Source organism: Mustela erminea, chromosome 9 (genome assembly GCF_009829155.1).
Source record: "Mustela erminea isolate mMusErm1 chromosome 9, mMusErm1.Pri, whole genome shotgun sequence".
NCBI lineage: Eukaryota > Metazoa > Chordata > Mammalia > Carnivora > Mustelidae > Mustela > Mustela erminea.
Genome location: NC_045622.1, coordinates 108,491,961 through 108,519,040, shown reverse-complemented (window position 1 = coordinate 108,519,040; position 27,080 = coordinate 108,491,961). Strand labels below are relative to the sequence as shown.

The following is a 27,080-nucleotide window of genomic DNA, read 5'->3' as shown; positions in this document are numbered from 1 at the left end:
TCTCTTCACGTACAGAGGAAAGGCCATATGAGGAAACAATGACTAGCCACTTTAATCTTAAACTTCTAGCCTCCAAAAGTATGAGGAAATAAGTCTCTATTTTTTAACCACCCAATCCGTAGTATTTTTTTTTAATGGCCAAATGAGCAAACTAACACTGTACCGTAGAACACTTAAATCACAGCCTCTTGGAGTGGGACACAAATACCAGTATTTTGGAAGCTACCAAGCGTTTCAACATCTGCACAGAGAAGTCTGGGAACCAATGCCTTATTTCAGCTTGGAACTGTGATGGACCTAGGCTTTACTGGATTTGTAGAAAAATAAGAATTAAGACATCAGTAATTTATAGAACCACAACAAACTTGCCTCAAAAATCATCTGGAAGGGTGTTACCCCTGTTATGTCCTGAGAATAGCTGGCTTCCTCTGAAGTCCAATTCAGTTTTGCAGAGAATCCAGGCAGTAGAGATTGTATTTCTGTGTGAGAAGAAATGGTGACAAAAAGAAAAAGCAGTTTGGAAAAGCACCAGAATTTCTGGAATTGTTTATTAAACTGATGAGCCAAGAAGGCATTTCCCTGATGAAAAGATTATCGCAAAATTCAAAATATGACTGGAAATGGCTATGCATCAGCAAATTGCTTGAACATTTAGAATTACTTTATGGGGTTAAGACATTTAATCTCATGTTTTCAATTTTTCACATTTGCTAAATCAATTTGTATTTTCAGTTAATTTCCACAAGGTCATGTGCAAAGCCAGAAATCTTCAAAGCTGATAGCTCTAGCTTATATTCTTTTTTTTTTTTTTTAAGATTTTATTTATTTATTTGACAGAGAGACAGTGAGAGAGGGAACACAAGCAGGGGGAGTGAGAGGAGAAGCAGGCTTCCCAATGAGCAGGGAGCTCAATGCAGGGCTTGATCCCAGGGCCCTGGGATCATGACCTGAGCCTAAAACAGGCACTTAACTGAATCACCCAGGCACCCCTCTAGCTTATATTCTTGTATTTTTTTTTAATTTTTTTAAATTTTATTTATTTATTTATTTGAAAGACAGAGATCACAAGCAGGCAGAGAAGCAGGCAGAGAGAGAGAGTGGAGGAAGCAGGCTGTCCGCCAAGCAGAGAGCCTGATGCGGGGCTCGATCCCAGGACCCCGGGATCATGACCTGAGCTGAAGGCAGAGGCTTTAACCCACTGAGCCACCCAGGCACCCCATATTCTTGATTTTTTAATAAATCAACTCATTATTAGCAGAGTTGCGCAGTGGAAGTGTGCTGGGCCCATAAATTAACTCATTATTTAATAAACTCAAACCCAGTTAGTGAGCTAATTAAGAACTGAAAGCAGAAAAATTCAAGAATGACGTCTCAAGCATTTATCTAATACAGTATTTTTTAAATTGTGTTATGTTAGTCACCATACAACACTTCATTAGTTTTTGATGAAGTGTTTCAAGATTTATTGTTTATGTATAATACCCAGTGCTCCATGCAATCTGTGCCCTCCTTAATACCCACCACCAGGCTCACCCATCCTCTCATCCCCCTCTTCTCTAAAACCCTCAGTTTGTTTCTCAGAGTCCACAGTCTCTCAAGGCTCATCTCCTCTTCCAATCCACCCCCCTTCACTTTTCCTTTCCTTCTCCTAATGCCTTCTATGTTATTCCTTATGTTTCACAAGTAAGTAAAACCATATGACAATTGACTTTTTCTGCTTGCTTGACTTATTTCACTCAGCATAATCTCCTCCAGTCCCATCCATGTTGATGCAAAAGTTGGGTATTCATCCCTTCTGATGGCTGAGTAATACTTCATTGTATATATAAACCACATCTTCTTAAGTCTACTCCACTCACAAGAAGAGAAATAATTAAGATTAAAGCAGAGATCAATGAGTTAGAAACTAGAGATACAGTAGAACACATCAATGAAACTAGAAGCTGGTTCTTTGAAAGAATTAATAAGATTGATAAACCACTGGCCAGACTAATCCAAAAGAAAAAAGAAAGGATCGAAATTAACAAAAATTATGAAAGGGGAGAGACCACAACCAACACAAAGGAAATAGAAATGATCATCAGAAATTATTATCAACAGCTATATGCCAATAAGTTAAGCAATCTAGAAGAAATGGATGCATTCCCGGAAACCTATAAGTTTCTAAGACTGAAACAGGAAGAAATTGACAACCTGAATAGACCAATAACTAGTAACAAGATTGAAGCAGTGATCAAAAACCTCTCAAAACACAAGAGTTAAGGATCTGCTAGATTCCCTGGGAAATTCTACCAAACAGTCAAAGAAGAAATAATACATATTCTCCTGAAGCTGTTTCAAAAAACAGAAACAGAAGAAAAACTTCCAGCCTCTTTCTACGAAGCCAGCATTACCTTGATCCCCAAACCAGGCAAAGACCCCCTCATAAAGGAGAATTTCAGACCAATATCCCTGATAAATATGGATGCCAAAATTCTCAACAAGATCCTAGTAATAGGATCCAGCAGTACATTAAAAAGATTATCCACCATGACCAGGTGGGATTTATTCCTGGGATGCAAGGATGGTCCAACATTCACAAATCAATCAATGTGATAGAACAAATTAATAAGAAAAGAGGGAAGAACCACATGGTCCTCTCAATTAATGCAGAAAAAGCATTTGACAAACTACAGCATCCTTTCCTGATTAAAACTCTTCGGAGTATAGGGATAGAGGAACATTTCTCAACTTCATAAAATCCATCTGTGAAAAACCCACAGTGAATATCATGCTCAATGGGGAAAAGTTGAGAGCCTTCCCACTGAGATCAGGAACACAACAAGGATGCCCACTCTCACCACTATTGTTCAACATAGTACTAGAAGTCCTAGCAACAACAATTAGACAACAAAAAGAAATAAAATGTATTCAAATTGGCAAAGAAGAAGTCAAACTCTCTCTTTTCGCAGATGACATGACACTTTATGTGGAAAACCCAAAGACTCCACCCCGAAATTACTAGAACTCATACAGCAATTCGTATTGTGGCAGGATACAAAATCAATGCACAGAAATCAGCTGCTTTCTTATACACTAACAATGAAACTGTATAAAGGGAAATTAGAGAATGGTTCCATTTACAATAGCATCAAAAATCATAAGATACCTTGGAATAAACCTAACCAAAGACATAAAGGATCCATACTCGAGGAACTACAGAACACGCATGAAAGAAATTGAAGAAGACAAAAAAAGATAGAAAAACATTCCATGTTCATGGATCAAAGAATAAACATAGTTAAAATGTCTATGCTGCCCAGAGCAATCTATACTTTCAATGCCATCCTGATCAAAACACCATCAGCATTTTTCAAAGCACTGGAACAAACAATCCTAAAATTTGTATGGGACCAGAAAAGACCCCGAATCACCAAGGAAATGTTGAAAAAGAAAAACAAACTAGGGGCATCACATTGCCTGATTTCAAGTTATATTACAAAGCTGTGATCACCAAGACTGCATGGTACTGGCACAAAAACAGACACATAGACCAATGGAACAGAGTAGAGAGACCAGATATGGACCCTCAACTCTGGTCAAATAATCTTCAACAAAGCAGGAAAAAAAGACAGTCTCTTCAATAAATGGTGCTGGGAAAACTGGACAGCTGTGTAGAAAAGAATGAAACTCGACCATTCTCTTACACCATACATAAAGATAAATTCAGAATGGTTGAAAGTATGTTTCTTAAAAACATACTGGGTTTGTGCCAGTCTCTAACAAAGTAAAGGCAGTCTCTAACGAAGTAAAGCAAATTCTTGCTAATTTAATTCATAAGTTAACCACTTGGTGTATTTACATATGTAGACTTAGAACTATCTTTCCACAAAGCACCAGCAGGTCCTGCATCATCAAAATTTGCATCAATGTTCTTCTTTTCTGTACCCTGGCACTCATACTATAAAGGAAAAAACCCCCAAATATCCCATTTTATAAATGTCACCCCTTATTGCCCTTCCACAGTACTATTATAATAAAGAACTACAGATGAATAAAGAATTATACAAGCTCTACCTTGTATATGAGGTTGACAATGCTGATATTATACAAGAATTCAACCTTAAAAACCTGATAACAAAATACATCCTAATAGTACAACTTTCTCCTACAGCATCATACTACACATCTAATAAAGCTTTAACCATCTCAAAAAGTATGAACATTATCAGGACCTGGCTATCAATCTTAATGGGTAGTATTTTTCTTGCCATTGTTTTTCAAATATAATTCAGTCATAAAGCATAGGATATTATAGTAGCAAGGTTATGCTACACTGAAATTTAGTGAACTTGGCACTGACCCAAGATGACTTGAATCAATCTTCAGTTTTAACACTGACCAACTTTCTGACCTTAGGTGACCCCCTTTTTTCACTGTAATTAAATTACTTTTCTGTAAAGTAAGAAAAAATTTGTTCTTGAAATCTACCTTGTCTTTGAAGTACCAATACAGTAAAGAACAGGGAAAAGTGCCTCTGCCTTTGGCTCAGGTCATGATCTCAGGTTCCTGGGATGAGCCCTGCATCCGCATCAGCAGGGAGCCTGCTTCCCCCTCTCTGCCTACTTATGATCTCTACCTGTCAAATAAATAAATAAAATCTTTTTTAAAAAATTAAAAAAACAAACTAAGGACTCAAGAAATCATAACAATTCAAATAAAATATGTACTGATTTGAGGGAAATCAATTTCAATTGCCTCACTTCACACCCACACATAAATCAAAATCCAGATGGAGTGACTAGAGTTAAATGTGAAAACCAGAACAATAAAACTAATACTATTATAAATTATTATTATAAATAAAATTTACTATTATAAGTAAAACTAATATTAATATTGAAATAAAACTTCTATTTCAAGATAAGATGAGCATAAGTTAAAACTGCATCTTCCTATTCGAACACATAATGATAAAACAAATATTTTAAAGTTTTAAATTTAGAGCATATTTAATTAATATACAGTGTAATATTAGTCTCAGGTGTACAATAATAGTGATTCAACACTTCCATACATCACTCAATGCCTGTCACAAGTGCACTCCTTAATCCCCATCACCTATTAAAACAAGTATGTCTACAACTTAATACATAGTCGTGGTGAGAAAAAGAGAGAAATTTTTATAGACCAGAAATGGAAAGGTATATTTTCCTCATTTTCAGAAAGGAAAAAGAGAAAGAATCTACAACGGTAGGAAAGGACCAAAGATGCACACCATATGTGGGGCTTGGACTAGAGGGAAAAAATGGGGCTAATATTGCAACAGCTACAAGTTTAAGAACAAGATCCATACAGGCCAAGATCTGCACAGGCCACACATAGGAAATCTAAACAAGGAACCAAAATATGAACAACAGCCAGAGATTTGTCACCTGTCTACTAGAGAGTTGGTTAAAGTCAAGTGATGCTAGCAGCAGCATCAATGATGCAGATTGAGGGCCTTAACAGCTATGTCATAGAAGTGGAAACAAGACTCAGAATGATATAATCTATTAAGATGCTTTCTATAATCTATTAAGATGCTTTCTATCTTGCCACTCAAGCAAAATTTAAACACACACACACACACACACACACACACACACACACACACTCCTGCAAGATTAGGGCTCAGCAACAGAGAACCTCCTACTGGAAGCTTATCGATGCAGGACGTGTTCAAAACAAATAGATGATGGACAATTAACTCTTAACTAAAAATTATCAATGAACAAAGATCAATACCATGAAAAATGTGACACATATCAACTAGTAAAACTTATACATGAGGAAACAGAATTAACAAAAAAAATCTGAAGAGGAAATTATCAACAAACCAAAAGGCAACCTATTTTAACTAGAATTTAAATTTAAAAAAATAAAAATAAAATGGGCAACCTACCAAATGAAAGGAGATATGTACAAATGATATGCCTGATAAGGGGCTGATATCCAAAATAAAGAATACCACCAAAACCTCACAAATAATCCAATTAAAAATGGGCAGCTGATCTGAATAGACATTTCTCTAAAAAAAGACATACAGATGGCCATGAAAAGACACATGAACAACAGACACATGAAAAGATGTTCAGCATCACTAATCATCATGGAAATGCAAATCAAAACCAAAATAAGATATCACCTTATACTTTTGAATGGTTCAAATGAAAAATAAGAATTAATGTGGCAGGAATATGGACAAAAAGGAACTGTCATGCACTGTTTGTGGGAGAATAAATTGGTATATCCACTGTTGAAAACAGTATGGAGTTTCCTCAAAAAATTAAAAATAGAACTACCATATGATCCAATAATTCCACTCCTGGGCATTTACACAAACAAAAAGGAAAAAACTAATTCAAAAAGACGTATGCACCGCTGTGTTGACCGCAGCATTATTTACAATGGTCAAGATATGGAAGCAAACCAAGTGTCCACTGAAAGACAAATGAATAAAGATGTGGTGTACACACACACATACACACACACAGGAATATTACACAGCTGTAAAAATTGGGTTCATTTGGGACCACATGGATGGTACTCTTAAGTGAAATAAGTTAGACTGAGAAAGACAAATACCATATAAGTTTCACTCATAACTGGAATCTGAAAAACAAAACAAATGAAAAAACAAGCAAACAAAAAGAATCAGACCTATAAATAACAGAGAACCAACTGATGGTTGTTAGAGGGGAGAGGGATAGGAGATGAGTAAAATGGGGAATGGGGAATAACAGTTATAGGCTTCTCATTATGGAATGAATAGGTTATAGGAATAAGAAGTATAGCGGGAATATAGTCAATGATGTTGTAATAGTGTTGTATGGTGACAGATGGTAGCTACACTTGTGTTGAGCATAGCATAACATATATAGATGTTGAATCACTATGCTGTATACCTGAAATTAATGTATCACTCTGTGTCAACTATACTAAAATAAAAATTTTTTTCAAAAAAGAATATACTGCCATTGATTAAACAGAAAATTTAAGGGAGGAAAACCCTGTTAAAAATCTTAGAAATTAAAGATACAGTATTTGAAATGAAAATGTTATGGAAAGCAGATTAGTAACTATAAAAGAACACATTTAAAAGAAGGTAGTACTTGAATCTTTCTTTTTTTTTAATTAAAATATAACGTATTATTTGTTTCAGGGGTACAGGTCTGTGATTCATCAGTCTTACACAATTCACAGCACTCGCCATGGCACAGACCCTCCCCAGTGTCCATCACTCAGCCGTCCTATCCCTCCTACCCCACTTCCGTCTAGCAACCCTCAGTTTGTCTCCTGAGATTGAGAGTCTCTTGGTTTGTCTCCCTCCCTGGTTTCATCTTGTTTCATTTTTTTCCTCCCTTCCCCTATGATCCTGTCTCGTTTCTCAAATTCTTTGTATCAGTGAGATCATATGATAATTATCTTTCTCTGATTGACTTATTTAACTTAGCATACCAGCCTCCAGTTCCATTCTACTTGACTCTTTCATAGCAGCATGATTCATAGTAGGAAAAGGTAAAAACAACCTGAGTGTCTATCAGAAATAAACAGATTAACAAAATATGTAATATCTTCAACCATAAAAAATAAATTAAGTTCTATTACATGCTATAACATGGATAAATCTGGAAAACATTATGTTATGCTTAATGAAAGAACCCAGACAAAGGGTACCTGGGTGGTGTAGTTGGTTAAGTGTCTGCCTTTGGCTTAGGTCTTGCTCCCAGGGTCCTGGGATCAAACCCAACATTGGGCTCCATGCTCAGGGAGATGCCTGCTTCTCCTTCTCCCTCTGCTCAGTTTGTTCCACCCAGTTTGTTCTCTCTGGCTCTATCTCTTTGTCAAATAAATAAATAAACAAAATTTAAGAAAGAAAAAGAGAGAGAGAAACTAGACACAAAAGTTTACATATTGTATTATATCATTTATATGAAATGTCCAAAATAGGCACATCCCTAAGGACATTGAAGATAGATTTTAAAAAGAAATACTAAAAATTTTCATTTAAAATATAGGTCCAGGGACGCCTGGGTGGCTCAGTTGGTTAAGCAGCTGCCTTCGGCTCAGGTCATGATCCCAGCGTCCTGGGATCAAGTCCCACATCGGGCTCCTTGCTCAGCAGGGAGCCTGCTTCTCCCTCTGCCTCTGCCTGCCATTCTGTCTGCCTGTGCTCGCTCTCTCCCCCTCTCTCTCTGATAAATAAATAAAATCCTAAAAAAAAAAAATATAGGTCCAGAATAAATAACTGAGAATTATAACAAAGACAGATGTAAGTTCTGTTTGAATAAATTTACCAAATGCCAAGCATGATAAATTTCTTTAAAAAAAAAAAAAAGGCACAAAAAAATCACACAACTGAATATATCACATTGAAACCCAGAATAACAAAGATAAAGAGAAAACCCTAAACACTACAAAAGAGAAGGAAATCACCCAGATACATGTTAGACTTCCTATCGGCAATACTACATGCCAGAAAATAATTAAGTATTATTGTCAAAGACCAGAAAAAAACTAACTTGAATCTGGACTTTTAAGAGAATCAAACTATCATTAAAGAATGAGCAGCTTTAAACATTATGTTCTACAAGCTCTTGGTGAAAGAACAAAATAAACTAAATAAACCAGCATGACCACTCAAAAATGATTCTAAATTTGCACTTTTTCGGGCACCTGGGTGGCTCAGGCTGTTAAGCATCTGCCTTCGACTAAGGTCATGATCCCAGGGTCCTGGAATGGAGCCCCACATCGGGCTACCTGCTCAGTGGGGAGTCTGCTTCTTCCTCTCCCTCTGCCCGCCCCCTCCTGCTCATGTTTCCTCTTTCTCTCAAATAAACAAAATATTTTAAAATGTTTGCACCTTTTTGCTAGGATACTGTGGGGATAAGAACAAAAGAATTATATCATCAACAATACCAAACTATCTCTTCACATAACTCTTCAACTGTTAAAGATGAAGTAGCAAAAGTTCAATCGTGTGGCAATGGGAGTATACATCAGAACAATATACTGGAACTTCTCTATCCAACAATGATGAAATAACAGGTACCAAATCAGCCTTCCCACCAAAAGCTACTATAAAACTGGATAAAACATATGAATCAGTTGTTTTCAGGCTCTGGATAAGAGAGAGCACAAGACTGTTATCCCTGACAGAAGGGAAATTCCTGAGGTAAACTTATGATTGCCCTGGATGTCTGCCCTATGGAAATTTTCTTGTCCACTGAGCAGGGACCTAGAGCCCAAGCAGAATACAGCGGTTCCAGTAAGATGAGGAGACACAGAACAGAGTTCAGAATTGCCAAAGTACCTGGATTCTATAAGGCAGGGCACTGGAGGGGAGGGACCTATGAAGAAGTGGGTATTCAAAGTCTGTGTGGGAGCTCCCAATGAGTCCTTGGCCAAAAGGTGGGCTATTCATGTACCAGTGAGACTGTATAAAATTTCCCAGAGAACAGCTGCAATGGTGCTGAAAATGGAACAAGAATGGTCAAGCAGTGCTAGAAAATGTTGGCTTTCAGGTCTAACCAGAATGGAGAGACCTTGATAAAACTGATGGTATCCAGCTAAGAGGCCAAAAAAGTAAGGCTTTAGTAGGGAAAAAAAAAAAAACCACTTTGTAGAGGAAATCTGTTCTTGATCTACCCTAAAAAACAAAACAAAACAAAACAGTCTCAACAAGATCCACAGAAAAGATAATTTGGATGTTGTGTGGTATCAAGTTAGAAGAGTTTGTAAAATGACTTGGGTTTCTACATACCAACTCTATAAAATGTACAAAAACAAGCCAACACAGGGTTAAGGTGATTAGCCTGCTAGAACAAAAATCAACACTCCTTGGACATAAAACTGAATATAAAATATGAACATATTATCCAATATAAAATAATGATTTACGAGACATGCAAAGAAAAAAAAGGTAACTTATATGAAAAAAAGCCATAAAAAACCAAGCCTATAATAATTACTACATTTAGGAGAGACTTTAAAGCACAAACTATTATAAATATGTTCAAAGGCATAAAGGTAGTTTAAATTAGTCAACTGATAGGAAATATCAGCAGAAAAATGTACACTGTAAAAGAAGAACCAAAATGGAAATTCTACAACTGTAAAGTTCAATAACTGAAATGAAGAATTTTCTGGACAGTTTTAATAGATTAGATATGGAAGAAGAATCAGTGAAATTATTGAAGACAAAGAACAAAAATTACCCAATCTAAACAGTAGAGGAAAAGGGATTCAAGAAAAATGAACAGAATCCTAGAGACCTATAGAACAATACCAACCAGTCACAACATGTATAATGTGAGTTCTAGAAGGAAAAGAAAGTGGAAGGGGACAGGAAAAATAGGAAAAAATCATGGATAAATTATTTTAATTTGAAAAAAACTATTAAGATGTGAAAAGCTCAGCAAACTCCAAGTAGGATAAATGCAAATAAAATCACACCTAAGTACATAATGGACAAAGTGATTAATAAAAAAAAAAGTAGAGAATCTTGAAACAAGCTGGGGAAAAAGCACATATTACATACAGAGGAACTATAATATGAATTACAGCTAACTTCTTCTGAGAAACAATGGAATCCCTAAGACAATGGAACATCTTTTTTTTTTTTTTTTTTAAGATTTTATTTATCCATCCCACAGACAGAGATCACAAGTAGGCAGAGAGGCAGGCAGAGAGAGGGGGGGAAGCAGGCTTCCCGCCAAGCAGCCAGCCTGATGCGGGGCTCAATCCCAGGACCCTGGGATCATGACCCGAGCGGAAGGCAGAGGGCCCAACCCACTGAGCCACCTGGGCGCCCCAATGGAACATCTTTTAAAATACTGTCAAACTAGAATTTCAAATCCACTGAAATATCCTTTTAAAATAATGGTAAGATAAAGACATTCTAATTTTTAGGGTATTTTTTTTAAAGATTTTATTTATTTATTTTTAAAGATTTTATTTATTTGACAGAGAAAGAGATAGCGAGAGCAGGAACACAAGCAAGGGGGAGTGGAAGAGGGAGAAGCAGGCTTCCTGCCGAGCAGGGAACCCGATGTAGAGCTTGATCCCAGGACCCCAGGATCATGACCTGAGCTGCAGGCAGATGCTTAATGACTGAGCCACCAAGGTGTCCCTTACTTATTTCTTTGAAAGGGAAAAAGAATGAGCTGAGAGAGAGGCAGAGGGAAATGGAGAAGCAGACTCCCCACTAAGCAGGGAGCCTGATGCAGGGTTCGATCCCAGGACCCTAAGGTCATAAACAGCCAAAGGCAGATGCTTAACTGACTGAACCACCCAGGCACCTCCAAGATAAAGACATTTTAAGATAAACAGAAGATTAAATAACTTGTTGGCAGAAGACTTGACTATAAGAAATGCTAAAGGTGGGGCACCTGGGTGGCTCAGTGGGTTAAAGCCTCTGCCTTCGGCTCAGGTCATGATCCCGGGATTCTGGGATCGAGCCCCGCATCGGGCTCTCTGCTCAGCGGGGAGCCTGCTTCCTCCTCTCTGCCTGCCTCTCTACCTACTTGTGATCTCTATCTGTCAAATAAATAAATAAAATCTTTAAAAAAAAAAAAGAAATGCTAAAGGATGTTCTTTAGAAGAAAACCCAATGGGAAGGAAGAAATGAAGAACACCATAAATAAATAAGCAAATACAAAAGATATTTTTCTTTCTTATTTTTTTAATAAAAGATTTTATTTATTTATTTGACAGAGAGAGAGAGAGATCACAAGTAGACAGAGAGGCAGGCAGAGAAAGAGGGGGGAAGCAGGCTCCCTCATAAGCAGAGAGCCTGATGCAGGACTACATCCCAGGAACCTGGGACCATGACCTGAGCCAAAGGCAGCACTCAACCAACTGAGCCACCCAGGTGCCCCTCTTTCTTCTTTTTAATTTAATTTTCTTCAGTGTTCCAAAATTTGTTGTTTATGCACCACACCCAGTGCTCCATGCAATATGTGCCCTCCATAATACCCACCACCAGGCTCATCCAACCCCCTCCCCTCTCCCCTCCAAAATCCTCAGATTGTTTCTCAGAGGCCACAGTCTCTCATGGTTTGTCTCCCCCTCCAATTTTCCCCAACTCACTTCTCTCCATCTCCCAATGTCCTCTGTGTTATTCCTTATGATCCACAGATAAGTAAAACCATATAATAATTAACTCTCTCTGCTTGACTTCACTCAGCATAATCTCTTCCAGTCCCGTCCATGTTGATACAAAAGTTGGGTATTCATCCTTTCTGATGGAGGCATAATATTCCATTGTATATGGACCATATCTTCTTTACCCATTTGTCTGTTGAAGGGCATCTTGGTTCTTTCCACAGTTTGGCAACTGTGGCCATTGCTGCTACGAACATTGGGGTACAAATGGCCCTTCTGTTCACTACATCTGCATCTTGGGGGTAAATACCCAGTAGTGCAAATGCAGGGTCATAGGGTAGCTCTATTTTTAATTTCTTAAGGAATCCCCACACTGTTTTCCAAAGTGGCTACACCAACTTGCATACCCATCAACTGGTGTAAGGCGGTCTCTCAATGTGGTTTTAAATAAATGACCAAGGTAAATTTCACTAAGAAAAAGACCTCAATATCATTAGTTCCTTCATATGATACAATGAAATGAATACATCATCTCTGTGGTATTGTTCCCAATAATGCATAACGTCAATCTAATATAAGAAAATATCACACAATCTCTAACTGCAAGACATTCTAAAAATTACCTGACAAATACTCTTCAAAAGTATCAAGGTCATGAAAAAATAGGAACACTGAGAAACTGTCACAGACTGAAAGAGATTAATAAAACATAACAATAAAATGAAAAGTGAGATCCTGTAATGGATCCAGGAACCGAAAAAGAACATTAGTAGAAAAACTGGTAAAATCTAATGAAGTCTGTAGTTTAGTTAGTATTATTTTACCAATGTTAATTTCTCAGTTTTGATAACTGCACTATAGGTACTTAAAGTACCAACTGTAGAGGAAGCTGGATGAAGAGTATATAAGAATTCTTTGTACTGTTTTTGCAACTCTTCTGTAAGTCTAAAATTATTTTCAAATTAAAAATGTAAATGCTTTGCAAAAGAATGAAACTGGAACATTATTTTACACCATACATGAAAATTAACTCAAATGGATTAAAGACCTGATTGTCAAGGGGCGCCTGGGTGGCTCAGTGAGTTAAAGCCTCTGCCTTTGGCTCAGGTCATGGTCCTAGGGTCCTAGGGTCCTGGGATCGAGCCCCGCATCGGGCTCTCTGCTCAGCAGGGAGCCTGCTTCCCTTCCTCTTTCTCTGCCTGCCTCTCTGCCTACCTGTGATCTCTGTCTGTCAAACAAATAAATAAAATATTAAAAAAAAAAAGACCTGAATGTTAAGACCTGAAATCATAAAACTCCTAGAAGAAAACGGACAGGAAGTTTTTTGATACTGGTCTTGGTAATTAGTTTTTTGGGATTTCACACCAAAAACAAAGGCAACAAAAATTAAAATAACCAAGTGTGACTACATCAAACTAAAATCTTCTGCAGAGCTAAGGAAAACAAAACAAAACAAACAAACAAAAAAAAAGGCAACTTACTGAAAGTGAGAAAAAAACCTGCAAATTATATATCTAAATAAGGAGTTGATATCTGTAATATATAAAGCACTCATACAAATATATGAGCAAAAAACCCAAACAATCTGATTAAAAAATGGGCAAAGGATATGAATAGACATTTTTCTAAAGAAGATATACAGATGGCCAATACGTACATGAAAAGACGCTCAATATCACTAGTCATCAGGGAAATGCAAATCAAAACCACAATGAGGTATCACCTCACACCTGTCAGAATGGCTATTACCAAAAAGATAATAATAAAGTGTTGGCGAGGATGTGGAGAAAAGTGAACCCTTGTGCACTACTGGTGAGAATGTAAATTGGTGCAAACACTAAGAAAAACAGTATGAAGCTTCTTCAGAAAATTAACATTATAACTACCATATGATCCAGCAACTCCACTTCTGGCTATTTACATAAAGACAACAAAAACACTAATTTGAAAAGATATATGCAACACATGTTATTGCAGCATTATTTACAATAGCCACAACATGGAAACAACCTAAGTCTCCACTAGTAGACAAATAGATAAAGAAAATACGGCACACACACACACACACACACACACACAGGAATATTATTGAACCTTTAGAAAAATGAAATCTTGCTCTTAGTGACAACACAGATGAACAATAAGGGCATTATGCTAAGTGAAGTGAAATAAAGACAGACAAATATATTGTGATCTCACGCGTGGAATCTTAAAGAAAAAAATGAGAGGCACCTGCATGGCTCAGTAGATTAAGCGTCTGCCTTTGGCTCAGGACATGATCTCAGGGATCATGTTGGGCTCCCTGCTCAATGGGGAGTCCGCTTCTCCCTCTCCCTCTGCCCCTCCCACCCCCCTGCTTGTGCTGTCTCTCTCAACCAAATAAATTAAATCTTAAAGAAAAAAAGAAAAACATTAGCTTATAGATACAGAGAACAGACTGGTAGTTCCTGGGTAGAGGGATGGGGCTGCAGGAGTCAAAAGATACAAACTTCCAGTCATAAAATAAAGAAGTCAAGAGAATGTAATTTTTGCCATGGTGACTACAGTTAATAATACTGTATTGCACATTTGAAAGTTGCTAAAAGAATAGATCTTAAAAGCTACCATCATGAGAAAAAAGTTTGCATCTATTTATGGTGATGGATGTTAACTAGACTTAATGTAGTGATCATTTCACAATGTATACAAATGTCAATTCATTATGTTGTATACCTGAAACTAAATAATGTTATACATCAATTATACCTCAATTAAATATTTTTCTCACTGGATTGTTTTACTTTTATTAAAAAAAAATCAAGTAACTGTAGAAGTATGGGCCTATTTCTGGATTCTATTCTTCCCCACTGTTGTCTTTATGCCAAGTCAACACTGTCTTAATTACTGTAGCTTCATAGAAAGTACTTTGCAGGGTAGGCTAAGCCCTCCAGTAATGTTCTTCTTTTTCAAGTTTGTTTTAATTATCTTAGCTCATTTCCATTTACATATATTTTCCCTGTTTTTTTGTTGTTGTTTTGTTTGTTTTAAAGATTTTACTTATTTATTTTTTGAGAGAGTGTGGGCGAGGGGATGGGCAGAGGGAGAGAGAAAATCTCAAGCAGACACCCTGCTGGGTACAGAGCCAGACACAGGGCTCAATCTTACTCATGACCTGAACAGAAATCAAGAGTCTGATGCTTAATTGAATGAGCCATCCAGGTGCCCCTTATTTGTTTTTTAAGTAGGCTCCACACCCAGCATGGAGCCCAACGTGGGGCTTAAACTCATGACCTTGAGATCAAGACCTAAGGTGAGATCAAGAGTTAGGTGCTCAACTGAGTCACCCAGATGCCCTTTTATTTTCCTTGTTTTTAAAAAATTAATAACGTTTGGAGACTTCTGGGGAAGAGGATGAGTAGGAGGATCCTAAGAAGGGCAGAAAAGGTCGAGAGCCAAAATGACTGTCCATGGGAGGGAGGGACACCAGGGCATAGAGAGGGGAGAAAAGACCCTACACCAGGCAACCCAGGCACAGGTGACCTGCAGTAGGATAACAAATCCCCATAACATTTGGCTTTGAAAACTAGAGGCGCCTAACTTCACAAGTTCTTTCAATCTGTAGCGCCTAATGCCTGAAACTTTAAAAATCAGCAGCTAAGCTCTGGAAGAGCTGGAAGGGATAGGAAACTGAGTTCCCATCCTTAAAGAGACAGTACAACAAATAGCCCGGCTGCAATACAGTATTGAAACCACAGTCTGAAAAACAATTAAGACTTCTCCAAGAAGAAAAGAGCTGGGGTGGCAGAGGCGGTGGGGAGAGGTGGGGCCCTGAGTGGTTCAGTAGGTTAAATGTCTGATTTTGGCTCGGGTCATAATCTCAGGATCCTGGGATTGAGCCCTCCATCAAGCTCCTTGCTCAGCGGGGAGTCTGCTTCTTCCTCTCACTCTCCCTCTGTCCCTCCCTCTGCTCATACTCTCACTCTCTCTAAAATAAGCAAATCTTAAAAAAAAAAAAAAAAAAAAAGGAATTAAAGAGCCGGCAGTCACCATTTCCCTCCCCTGGCTCCCAGCCTAAATACAGAGACTCCTGCAAGAACCAGTACAGAACAAACACTTTCTACCTAGCTTGCTAACAGCATGCCTCTGTTAGGATTCTCCTGCTATAGTGTCCCCCTCCATCCTGGCCTGGGCAGGGGTTTTCCACAGTGGCTGCAGGTCTTCTCCTGCAGCAGACTGGCAGACTTTGCTGGTACCATGGGCCCTGCCCCTGTATTCTCTTGTGGACACACTCCCTTCAACAACACATCCTTGGCAGGAGCCCATTCAGAATGATGCCACAACCCTGGCAGTGTGTAAGCAGTCCCTGGAGGGGCTAGCACAATTCCAAAGTGACTCCTCCCCTGAGGAGAGGGGAAGATAACCACACACACCAGTCTGACTGCAGCCCTAGCAGTGGGTAGACATCTGGTCTGACTGCAGGCCCCACCCACCAACAAAAACTTCTCAGGACAACACAGGGAAACTGCCTTACAGTTTGGGGCTACCACAGCTCTGACAAATAACTGGTCAGACTAAGCTCAAACCCAAGGTAGCCCCGCCCTGGCCCACTAACACAGGGACAAAACACTGCCCACTACTGGCAAAGAGAGCCACTGAAGACTGGAATGAAGGCAAGTGCAGCTCAGCAGGGCACATGCAACACACATGGGAGACACCCCTGAAATGCGAGGTTCTGGTGAGCAGGGGACGTTGTACTTCAGGACACTACAGGACCTCTTCTTCATAAGGCCACTAATTTCAAGAGCAGGAGGCATAGGTGACCTTCCCAACACATAGAAACCGACAGAGAGAGTTAGACAAAATGAGGAGACATAAGAATATGTCCCAAATTAAAGAACGGGACAAAATCACAGCAAAAGAGCTAAATAAAATGGAGGTAAGTAATACACCTTATAGAGAATTTACAATAATGGTCTTAAAGATAATCAGTGGATTTGAGAAAAGAGTGGAGGACATCAGTGGGACCCTCAGCAAAGAGAAAGAAAGCAAAAAAAGAACCAATCAGAGACAAAGAACTCAATAACTGAGATCAAAAATATTCTAGAGGGAATGAATAGCAGACTGTAAGTAGAAGAATGCATCAGTGACCTGGAGGAAGAGTAATGGAAAGTGATCAAATGGAACAGGAGAGAGAAAAATAATAAAAAATAAGAATAGGCTTAAGAGAATTCTGCAACACCATCAAGTATAACATTTGCATTATAGGGGTCCCAGAAGAAGCGAGAGAAAGGGGGCAGAAAACTAGTCTGAAGAAATGATGGCTGAAAACTTCCTGAATCTGGGGAAGGAAACAGAAGTCCAGATCCAGAAGGTATAGATACCCTCCCCAACAAAATCAACCCAAGGAAGTCCACACTAAGACATATAATAAATAAAATGGCAAAAAGTAATGGTTAAGAATTTTAAAAGCAACAAAACAATTACACACAGGGGAAAACCCCACAAGGCTATCACTCTCCCTCTCCTGGGATTTTTCAGCAGAAACTTTTTAGACCAGAAGACAGTGGCATGATACATTCAAAGTGCTAAAAGAAAAAAAAAACCTGCAACTAATACTCTATCAAGCAAGACTATCATTCAGAATAGAAGGAGAGATAGAGTTTTCCAGACAAACAAAGGTTAAAGGAATTTGTCACCATTAAACCAGCCCTACAAAAAATGTTAAAGGCAACTCTGAACGGAAAGATCATAAGCAGGAATAAGAAAAGTAGGAAGCACCAAAGTAAAATGAACAATGTATAAGAACCAGTCAAGAGATTCACAAAATATAAGGATGTGACACCATATTCATAGCAGGGGAAGAAAGGAGTAAAAATGTAGTGCTTTTAGAATGGGTTCAAACTTAAGTAACCACCAACTTAATATAGACTTCTATAAGTGTAAGATGTTATATATAAACCTAATGGTAACCACAAATCAAAAACTGGTAACAGATATACAAAAAAAGAGAAAGGAATCAAAGAATATCACTAAAGAAAACGAGCAAACTATGAGAAAGGAAGCAAGAGCAGAAGGTAACAGAGAAGAACTACAAAAATAACCACAAAAGAAGGAAGGAATTGGCAATAAATACATATCTATCAATAACCATTTTGAATATAAATGGACTAAATGCTCCAATCAAAAGAAAGACATAGCGTGGTGTGTCTGGGTGGCTCAGTCAGTTAAGTGTCTGGCCCTTGATTTTGGCTCAGGTCATAACCTTGGGGTCCTGGGATCAAGCCCCATGTTGGGCTCTATGCTGAGTATGGAGCCTGCTTGAGATTCTCTCTCTCCCTACCACCCCCCAAATAATAAATAAATAAAATACAAAAAAAAATACATAGGGTGACAGAATGGATAAAAAAGCAAGACCCATTCTATGCTGCCTATAAGAGACTCATTTCAGATCTAAAGATATAGGCAGATTGAAAGTGCAATGATGGAAAAATAGTTATCATGCAAATGGAAGTGAAAACAAAGCCAGGGTACTACTACTTGTATCAGACAAAATAGACTTTAAACAAAAGACTGCAAGAAGAGACAAAGAAGGACACCACATAATCATAAAGGGAACAATCCGACAAAAATATGTAAGAACTGTCAATATTTATGCACCCAACATGAGAGGAACCCAAATACACAAAACAGCTCATAACAAACATAAAAGAAGTAATCTATAGTATTACAGTAATAGTAAGGGACTTGAACACCCCGCTTATATTTATATCTATGCACAGATCATCCAAACAGAAAATCAATAGTGGCTCTGAATGACATATTGGACTAGATGGATCTAACAGAAATATTCAAAACATTCTACCCTAAAAGAATAGAATACATATTCTTTTCAAATGCACATGGAACATTCTCCAGAATAGATCACATGTGAGGCCACAAAACGAATTACAACAAATTCAGGAAGACTGAAGTCATACCATGCACCTTCTCTGATCACAATGCTACACAACTAGAAATCAACCACAAGAGAAAATCTGGAAAGAACACAAATACATGGAGGGTGAATAACATGCTACTAAACAATGAGTCAACCAAGAAATCAAAGAACAAATTAAAAAATACATGGAGACAAATGAAAATGAAAACACAACAATCCAAAGTCTTCAGAATCCAGCAAAAGCTGTTTTAAGAGGGACATTTATAGCAACATGGACTTATTCAAGAAGCAAGAAAAATCTCAAATGAACAACCTAACCTTATACCTAAAGGAACTAGAAAAAGCACAAGCAAAACCCAAAACCAGTAGAAGGAAGGAAATAATAAAGATTAGAGCAGAAATAAATGAAAGAGAAACTAAAAAAAAAAGAGAGAGAAGATCTATGAAACCAGGAGTTGGCTCTTTGAAAAGATCAAGAAAATTGGTAAGACTTTAGCCAGACTTGGGTGGCTCAGTCCGTTAAGCAACTGCTTTCAGCTCAGGTCATAATACCAGAGTCTTGGGATCAAGCCCCACATTGGGCTCCTTGCTTCTCCCTCTCCCTCTGCTCGTATGTGTTCTCCCTCTCTCTCAAACAAGTAAAATCTTAAAAGAAAAAAAAAAAAAGACATGCCTGTGTAGCTCAGTCAGTTAAGTGTCTGCCTTCAGCTCGGATCATGATCCCAGGGTCCTGGGATTGAGCCCCAAGTCAGGGTCTCTGCTCAGCAGGGAGCCTGCTTCTCCCTTTCCTTCTGCTTGCCACTCCGCCTACTTGTGTTTGCTCTTCCTCTCTCTCTGTCAGATAAGTAAATAAATCTTTTAAAAAAAGACTTTAGCCAGACCCTCCCCCCAAAAAAGGAGAGAGAAGACTCAAACAAAATCAGAAATGAAAGAGGAGAAATAACCAACACACAGAAATACAAAGGATAAGAAAAAAAGATAAAAAATTATATGCCAAGAAATTGGACAACTTAGAAGAAATGGATAAATTCCTAGAAACGCAACCTCCCAAAAACAAATTAGGAAGAAATAGAAAATTTAACAGACTGATTGCCAGCAATGACATTGAATCAGTAATCCACAAACTCCCAACAAACAAATGTCCAGGACCGGATGGCTTCACAGGTGAATTCTACCAAACATTTATTTTTTTGAAGATTTTATTTATTTATTTGAGAGTCAGAGCATGAGTAGGGGGAAGGGGCAGAGGGAAACGGAGAAGCAGAATCCCCACTGAGCAAGGAGGCTGATGCATGGCTTGATCCCAGGACCCTGGGGTCATAACCTGAGCCAAAAGCAAACACTTAACTTACAAAGCTATAGCAATCAAAACAGTATGGTATGGACACAAAAAAAGACACACAGATCAACTAAACAGAATAGGGAGCCCAGAAATAAACCCATGATTAAATGGAGTCAATTAATCTTCAACAAAGGAGGAAAGAATATGCAATGGGGAAAGGTCTCTTCAACAAATGGTGTTGGGAAAACTGGACAGCTACATGCAAAAAGTGAAACTGGACCACTTTCTTACACCATACACAAAAGTAACCTCAGAATAGGTGAAGAACGTGAAACCATAAAAATCCTAGAAAAGAACAAAGGCAGTAATTTCTCTGACATCAGCCATAACAATATCTTTCTAGATTTATGTCTCCTGAAGCAAGGGAAACAAAAGCAAAAAATAAAACTATTGGGACTACATCAAAATAAAAAGTTTCTATACAGCAAAGGAGTCAGGCAACAAAACTAAAAGACAACTACTGAATGGGAGAAGATATTTGTAAATAACACAACCGATAAAGGGTTAGTATGCAAAATATATAAAAAACCTATATAACACCAAAAAAACCCTAAACAATCTAATTAAATAATGGGCAAAAACATGCACAGATATTTCCCCAAAGAAGACATTCAGATGGCCAACAGACACATGAAAAGATGTTCAATATCACTCATCATCATGGAAAATGCAAATCTAAAGTATGAGACATCACCTCACACCTGTCAGAATGGCTAAAATCAAAAACACAAGAAACAAGTGTTGGTGAGGATGTGGAGAAAAACCAGAGTGTTCTGATTACTGTAGCTTTATAGTAAGTCTTGAAGTCAGGTAGTGTCAGTTCTATGACTTTGTTCTTCTCTAATACTGAGTTGGCTATTCCTGGTCTTTTGCCTCTCCATATAAACTTTACAATCAGTTTGTCAATATTCACAAAATAACTTGCTGGGATTATGACTGGGACTGCATCGGATCTCTGCATCAAGTTGGGAAGAACAGATGTCATGTCAATATTGAATCTTCTTAACCATGACATGGAACATCTCTTCCACTTATTCTTCTTTGATATCTTTCTTCAAAGCTTTATAGATTTTCTCAATAGATCTTGTACATTTTTTTATGTTATACCTAAGTATTTCATTTTAGGGGGTGCTAATGTAAACAGTAATCTGTTTTTAACTTAAAACTTTACTTGTTCATTGATAGCATATAAAAACCCAACTAACTTTTGTACGTTAACCTTTTATCTTGCAGCCTTGCTATAGTCCCCATAAATTTTTAACCAGTTTGTCAATTTCTACAAAAAGTCTACTGATATTATGATTGTGTTGAATTCATAGATCAATTTGGGAAGAATAGACATCTTAGAAATACTGAATCTGGGGCCCCTGGGTGACTTAATGGGTAAAGCTTCTGCCTTTGGCTCAGGTCATGGTCTCAGGGTCCTGGGATCGAGCCTCGCGTTGGCCTCTCTGCTCAGAGGGGAGCCTGCTTCCCCCCTCCCCCTCTGCCTGTCTCTCTGCCTACTTGTGATCTATTTGTCAAATAAATAAATAAAATCTAAAAAAAAAAAAAAAGAAATACTGAATCTTCCAATCTTCCAATGGTACATACCTCCATTAATTTCTCTCAACAATGTTTTGTAGTTTTCAGCATAGAGAACTTCTATTTTTTAAAGATTCTATTTATTTATTTTGACAGAGTGAGAGCACGAGCAGGGGGAGCAATAAAGGCAGAGGGAGAAACAGATTCTCCACTGAGCAGGGAGCCCAATGAGGGGCTCAATCCCAGGACACTGGGATCACGACCTGAGCCAAAGCCAAATGCTTAGCCAACTGAGCCACCCAGTTGCCCCAAGAACAACTTTTTACATAAAATTTATCCCTGTTTTATGTGTTTTGATGCTATTATAAATGGAAATATTTTAAAGACATTTTTTAAAAAAGATTTGCTTATTTTATTTTAGAGAGAGAGAGAGAAAGCAAGCATAAGAACAGAGGCAGAGACACAAAGGAGAGAAGCAGACTACCCACTGAGTGAGGAGACCAATGCAAAGCTCAGTCTCAGGAACCTGAGATCATGACATGAGCTGAAATGGACTCAATGCTTAACCAACTGAGCCAACCAGGCATCCCAAATGCAATTTTTTTTTTAAAGTAAGTTCTACACCCAAAGTGGGCTCGAATTCATAACCCCAAGTTCAAGAGTCATATGTTCCACCAACTAAGCCATCCAGGTACCCTAGAACTGTTTTTTAAGTTTTATTTTCCAGTTGTTTGCCACTAGTATATCAAAATATTTTTTTTGTTTATAGACTTTATACCTTGTGACCTTGTTACATACACATATTTTTCTAATACTATTTTAGAGATTCCCTAATTTTGTATATAAACAATCATTTCATCTGTAAATAAAGACAGTTTTACTTAGGTCTTTTACTTATGCCTCCCAACTTCTATGCCTTTCATTTTTCTTGCTTTATTACATTGGCTAGGACCCCCACTGTGATTTTGTAAATGGTATTTTCAAAGACTTCTTATGAAATAAGAAAATTCTTACTGTAAGTGAGAAATATAAGACATACTATGGAAAATGGTATTTATGACAATATATAGGTAAAGAAAAAAAGACCTTAAGGAAAAATATTTAAATGTTAATAGTAATTATCTCCAGAAGTATGGGTGATATATGTTTCTTTCATTATTCTTTGTTTTATATCACACATATAAAATAGTTCATAAGAAAAAATTAATTTTAAATGCCCATAGAGTAATTAAATACTAAAGAACTTAGATTTGATATATCAAATAAATACAGAAAAGTCTAGAATGCCTTAAAAAATAAAATTCCTGCCAATGATTAAGCTATACAGCTTATGCTCTTTATATCTGGTAATCAATATGCAAAGAAATTATTCCTTTTTGAGTGGGAATAAAAGGTATGGAGAAATCAAAGTGGGTTTTTTTTTCCAATTAATAAAGACAACTGATGCCATTTAGTTTTTTAGCTTCCCCAAAACAAGTGATTTTATTCAGGAAATCCTTTCCAAAAGTTTGGAGCAAAACAAAAAGCAACTGACTGGACTTACATTTTATAATACTACCTAACTAAATTAATTTAATTCTATGAGATAGGAATTCCCTTATTATCCCCACTTTCAAACTGAGACAACTGGTTTTCAAATGTTACATCTTATGTAAAAGTTAGGGTTTAGCATTGACCTGACTTTAAAGTCTGTGTTTTCAATCACTATATGTACCTATTTAGAGTAAAATTGATTTTAATAACATAAGTAACACAGCATAAATATCATTTTAATCTGTTTGGAAAAGAACATCATCACACAAATAGCTTTTGTTTAAAGAACATTTTAAAATAATATTCTAGCTCTTCAAGTACTTCCACAATGAGACCCTTATATCAGTAAATATTAGAAGAAAATACAATCTGGGAAATCATTACACTAGACCTATCATTCCATAGCCAACTATGCATCTCAAAACAAAATGGCATTATAATAGTGAAATGAATGTCAATGATTTGTAAATCATGGTATCAAGCCTAAAAATATAAATTGCATACTATCTTAGTCCATTTGGGATGCTCTAACAAAATACCACAGAACTGGGTGGCTTATAAACAACAGATGTTTATTTCTCATAGTTCTGGAAGCTGTTAAGTCCATGATGAGTGTCCTAGCTTTGTCGGGTTCTGGGCCCTCTTTCAGGTTCCAGACTTCTTGCATTCTCACATGGCATAAGGACCTAGAAAGGTCTGTGAAGTCTCTGTTAAAAGGGTACTAATCCCATTTGTGAAGGTTCCATCCACATGACCTAAGCATCCCGAAGGTCCCATCTCCTAATATCAGCACACTGAGCATTAAGATTCCAACATATGGATGTCTGGGGAAACATAAATATTGACATCACAACATACAGCTAATGGCCAAATTTATTCTAAATTTCACCTTAGAAATTTAGCCCTAAAAACATGGAAAAAGTTCAGAAAAAAAGAAAGTGCAGATAGGAAACATTTATAAAAAGGTTCAAACAAACACAAATTGAAATTATATACCATTTCATTAACTATTAAATTGGCTAAAATATTTAAAGTAATTAAAATTCCCAAGGCTAGCAAAGTATAGGAAGTTGGTGTCTTCACTTAGAAATGCTACATTACATGACACAATGTTTTTAAAACCGATTTCAGGAACCATAAAAAATGTTCACAGACTAAGTTAATTCTATTTTAGGGAAATCAGCCCTAAATTTCTCAATTAAGTAAAAAGCTATATACATTAAGCTATTCATCCCAGTGACATTTACATTAGCATTTATTGAGAACTATGTACTCGGAACAACCACTATGCTACATGCATTATGTGTATTACCTCATTTAATCCTCAAAACAGCTTTATGAGTTAGCTTCTTTCAAAAGATCAAAAACTTGCTCAAAGACACACCTATGAGTTCCTAATCATTGCAACTCACCATTATTCATAATAATGGAAGGAAAAACTAAACTTAAATGCCTAAAAATATTAAAATGATTATGGTTAAATGAAATGATTAAAATGATCAAATTTAAAATAATGAAAATGATTACTATTAAAATGATTAATGATACAAAATGAAAATGACACATCTTATGGACAATTTACCCATTAAAAATAAGGACTAGAAGACTATGTCATAACATGAAAAAATACTTACATATTAAGTTAAAAAAACTAGTAGGACAAAACTATATATATTGTGATTACAACTACATTAAAAATACATCAGGGGGGAGTTTGCAGAGAATATAATAAAATGCCAAGATTTATCATGCAAGAAGTGTTTTCTTTTTCTCTGTTTTCTAATATTCTAAAATGGGTAATATTGCTTCTATTAACAGAAAGTTCCTTTTAAAAATAATTCATGTGTGGGGGGGCAAACGTTAAGATCTGGCTACATATTGTTTTATTTTTTCAAGAGACTCAACAAACCAGTAACTATTTGGTCTCACTTGGTCTGACTCCTGTCCTTTAACATAACTTTATCATAATGCTTGCAAATAATGTACCAGTAAATAAAGCAGCCATATCAAGCATTTTAAAGAAGGAAGCCAATTAAGCCAAAAGATGAAAAGTTCTTGGGTTGGCTCTGTGGCTTGATGTCATTAGTTAAATTGGCTAATTATTTCCACATTATAAAACAACCCTGGACATTATTTTTTTTTTTTAAGATTTTATCTATTTGTCAGAGAGAGAATACAAGCAGGGAGAGTGACAGGCAGAGGGAGTAGCAGCCTCCCTGCTGAGCAACGAGCCCAGTGTGGGACTCAGTTCCAGGACCCTGGGATCATGACCGGAGCCGAAGGCAGACGCTTAACCAACTGAGCCACCCAGGTGTTCCCCAGACATGCTTTAGAGAAAGAAATAGAAAGCAGAATATTTTAATGGATCAGAACCTTTTAAAAATATTGTGTCAAATCCTCATTTACTCCCTCAAAAAAGGTAGAGAGACTAGTAGCCACTGCTGCATATTCAGTGGGCTCCAGGAAGGAAAGATATGATCACTCAAGTCTCCAACAAGGGAATATACATTTGAGCCTCATACTACTACTGGTTCCCAAACCAAAAGGATGTAAGTTGAGAATGAAGGGAGAAAAAACTTGATCATTTTTCCAAACGTACACCTGCTTCTTCACACAACCTCAACAACTCAACCACCAAATGTGATACAGGCTATAGATTTCTTCAACTTGTGGTATAAGAGTAAAGTGAAAAGTTGTCAAAGGAAGAGAGAAATTAGTATCTGTTCATTTATTGAGCATAAACGAGAGTTGGTTATGTAAAAAGCTAATATAGGCAAACCTGGGGCAAAATAGTATACTATAGAGTAAACCATATTACTATTGAATAGTGGGTAAGAGTGTCTGCAGCCAATCTGTCTAGGTTCATATATCCCACTCAACCACTTACTAGCTTTGTGATTTTGAACGTTACTTCACCTTTTCATGTATAAAATGAAATGTTTGCTATTAGTATAATGATCACCACCACTAAGAAAAAGGCACAAAAATAACATAGATCCCGGGGGTGCCTGAGTAGCTCAGCGGGTTAAACCTCTGCTTTCAGCTCAGGTCATGATCTCAGGGTCCTGGGATCGAGCCCGGTGTCAGGGTCTCTGCTCAGCAGGGAGCCTGCTCCTCCCTCTCTCTGCCTGTCTCTGCCTACTTGTGATCTCTCTCTCTGTGTCAAATTAAAGACAAACAAACAAAAAAATAACATAGATCCCAAAGAGATAAGAATACAAATATTTTTAAATCATAAAAATGTATCAATGAAATTAAAAAATAAAATGAAATGCCTAACACATAGCAGTTTGCTCAATAAATATGTACTGGATGAATGACTGAAATGGAGTAAGAAATAATTTGTGTGTGTTCGTATATTTTTTTTTAAATACACTGAGCCTAGCTGGCTCAGGGTGTTAAGTGCCTGACTCTTGATTTTGGCTCAGGACATGATTTCAGGGTTGTGATATCAAGCCCCACATTGGTCTCCACACATAAAATTTTCTCTCATCTCCCTCTACCCCTCCTTTACCTTAAAAAAAATATATATATATATACATACATATGTATGTATGTATATATATGTATGTGTATATATATATTTTATATATGTGTATATATACATATATATGTATGTATGTATATATATATGTGTGT

The 27,080-nt window shown here is 37.1% G+C and overlaps 1 protein-coding gene across 8 annotated transcripts in view; it reads right to left on the bottom strand.

Annotated features, from left to right (window-relative positions):
- C9H11orf80 (chromosome 9 C11orf80 homolog) overlaps nt 1-27,080 on the bottom strand; it is a 115,118-nt gene that overhangs the window by 50,990 nt on the left and 37,048 nt on the right. For all 8 annotated transcript variants that reach the window (XM_032357577.1, XM_032357569.1, XM_032357570.1 and 5 more), the window contains one exon: nt 370-479. In XM_032357577.1, coding sequence (XP_032213468.1) covers nt 370-479 — 110 coding nt within the window. The remainder of the gene's footprint in view (nt 1-369; nt 480-27,080) is intronic.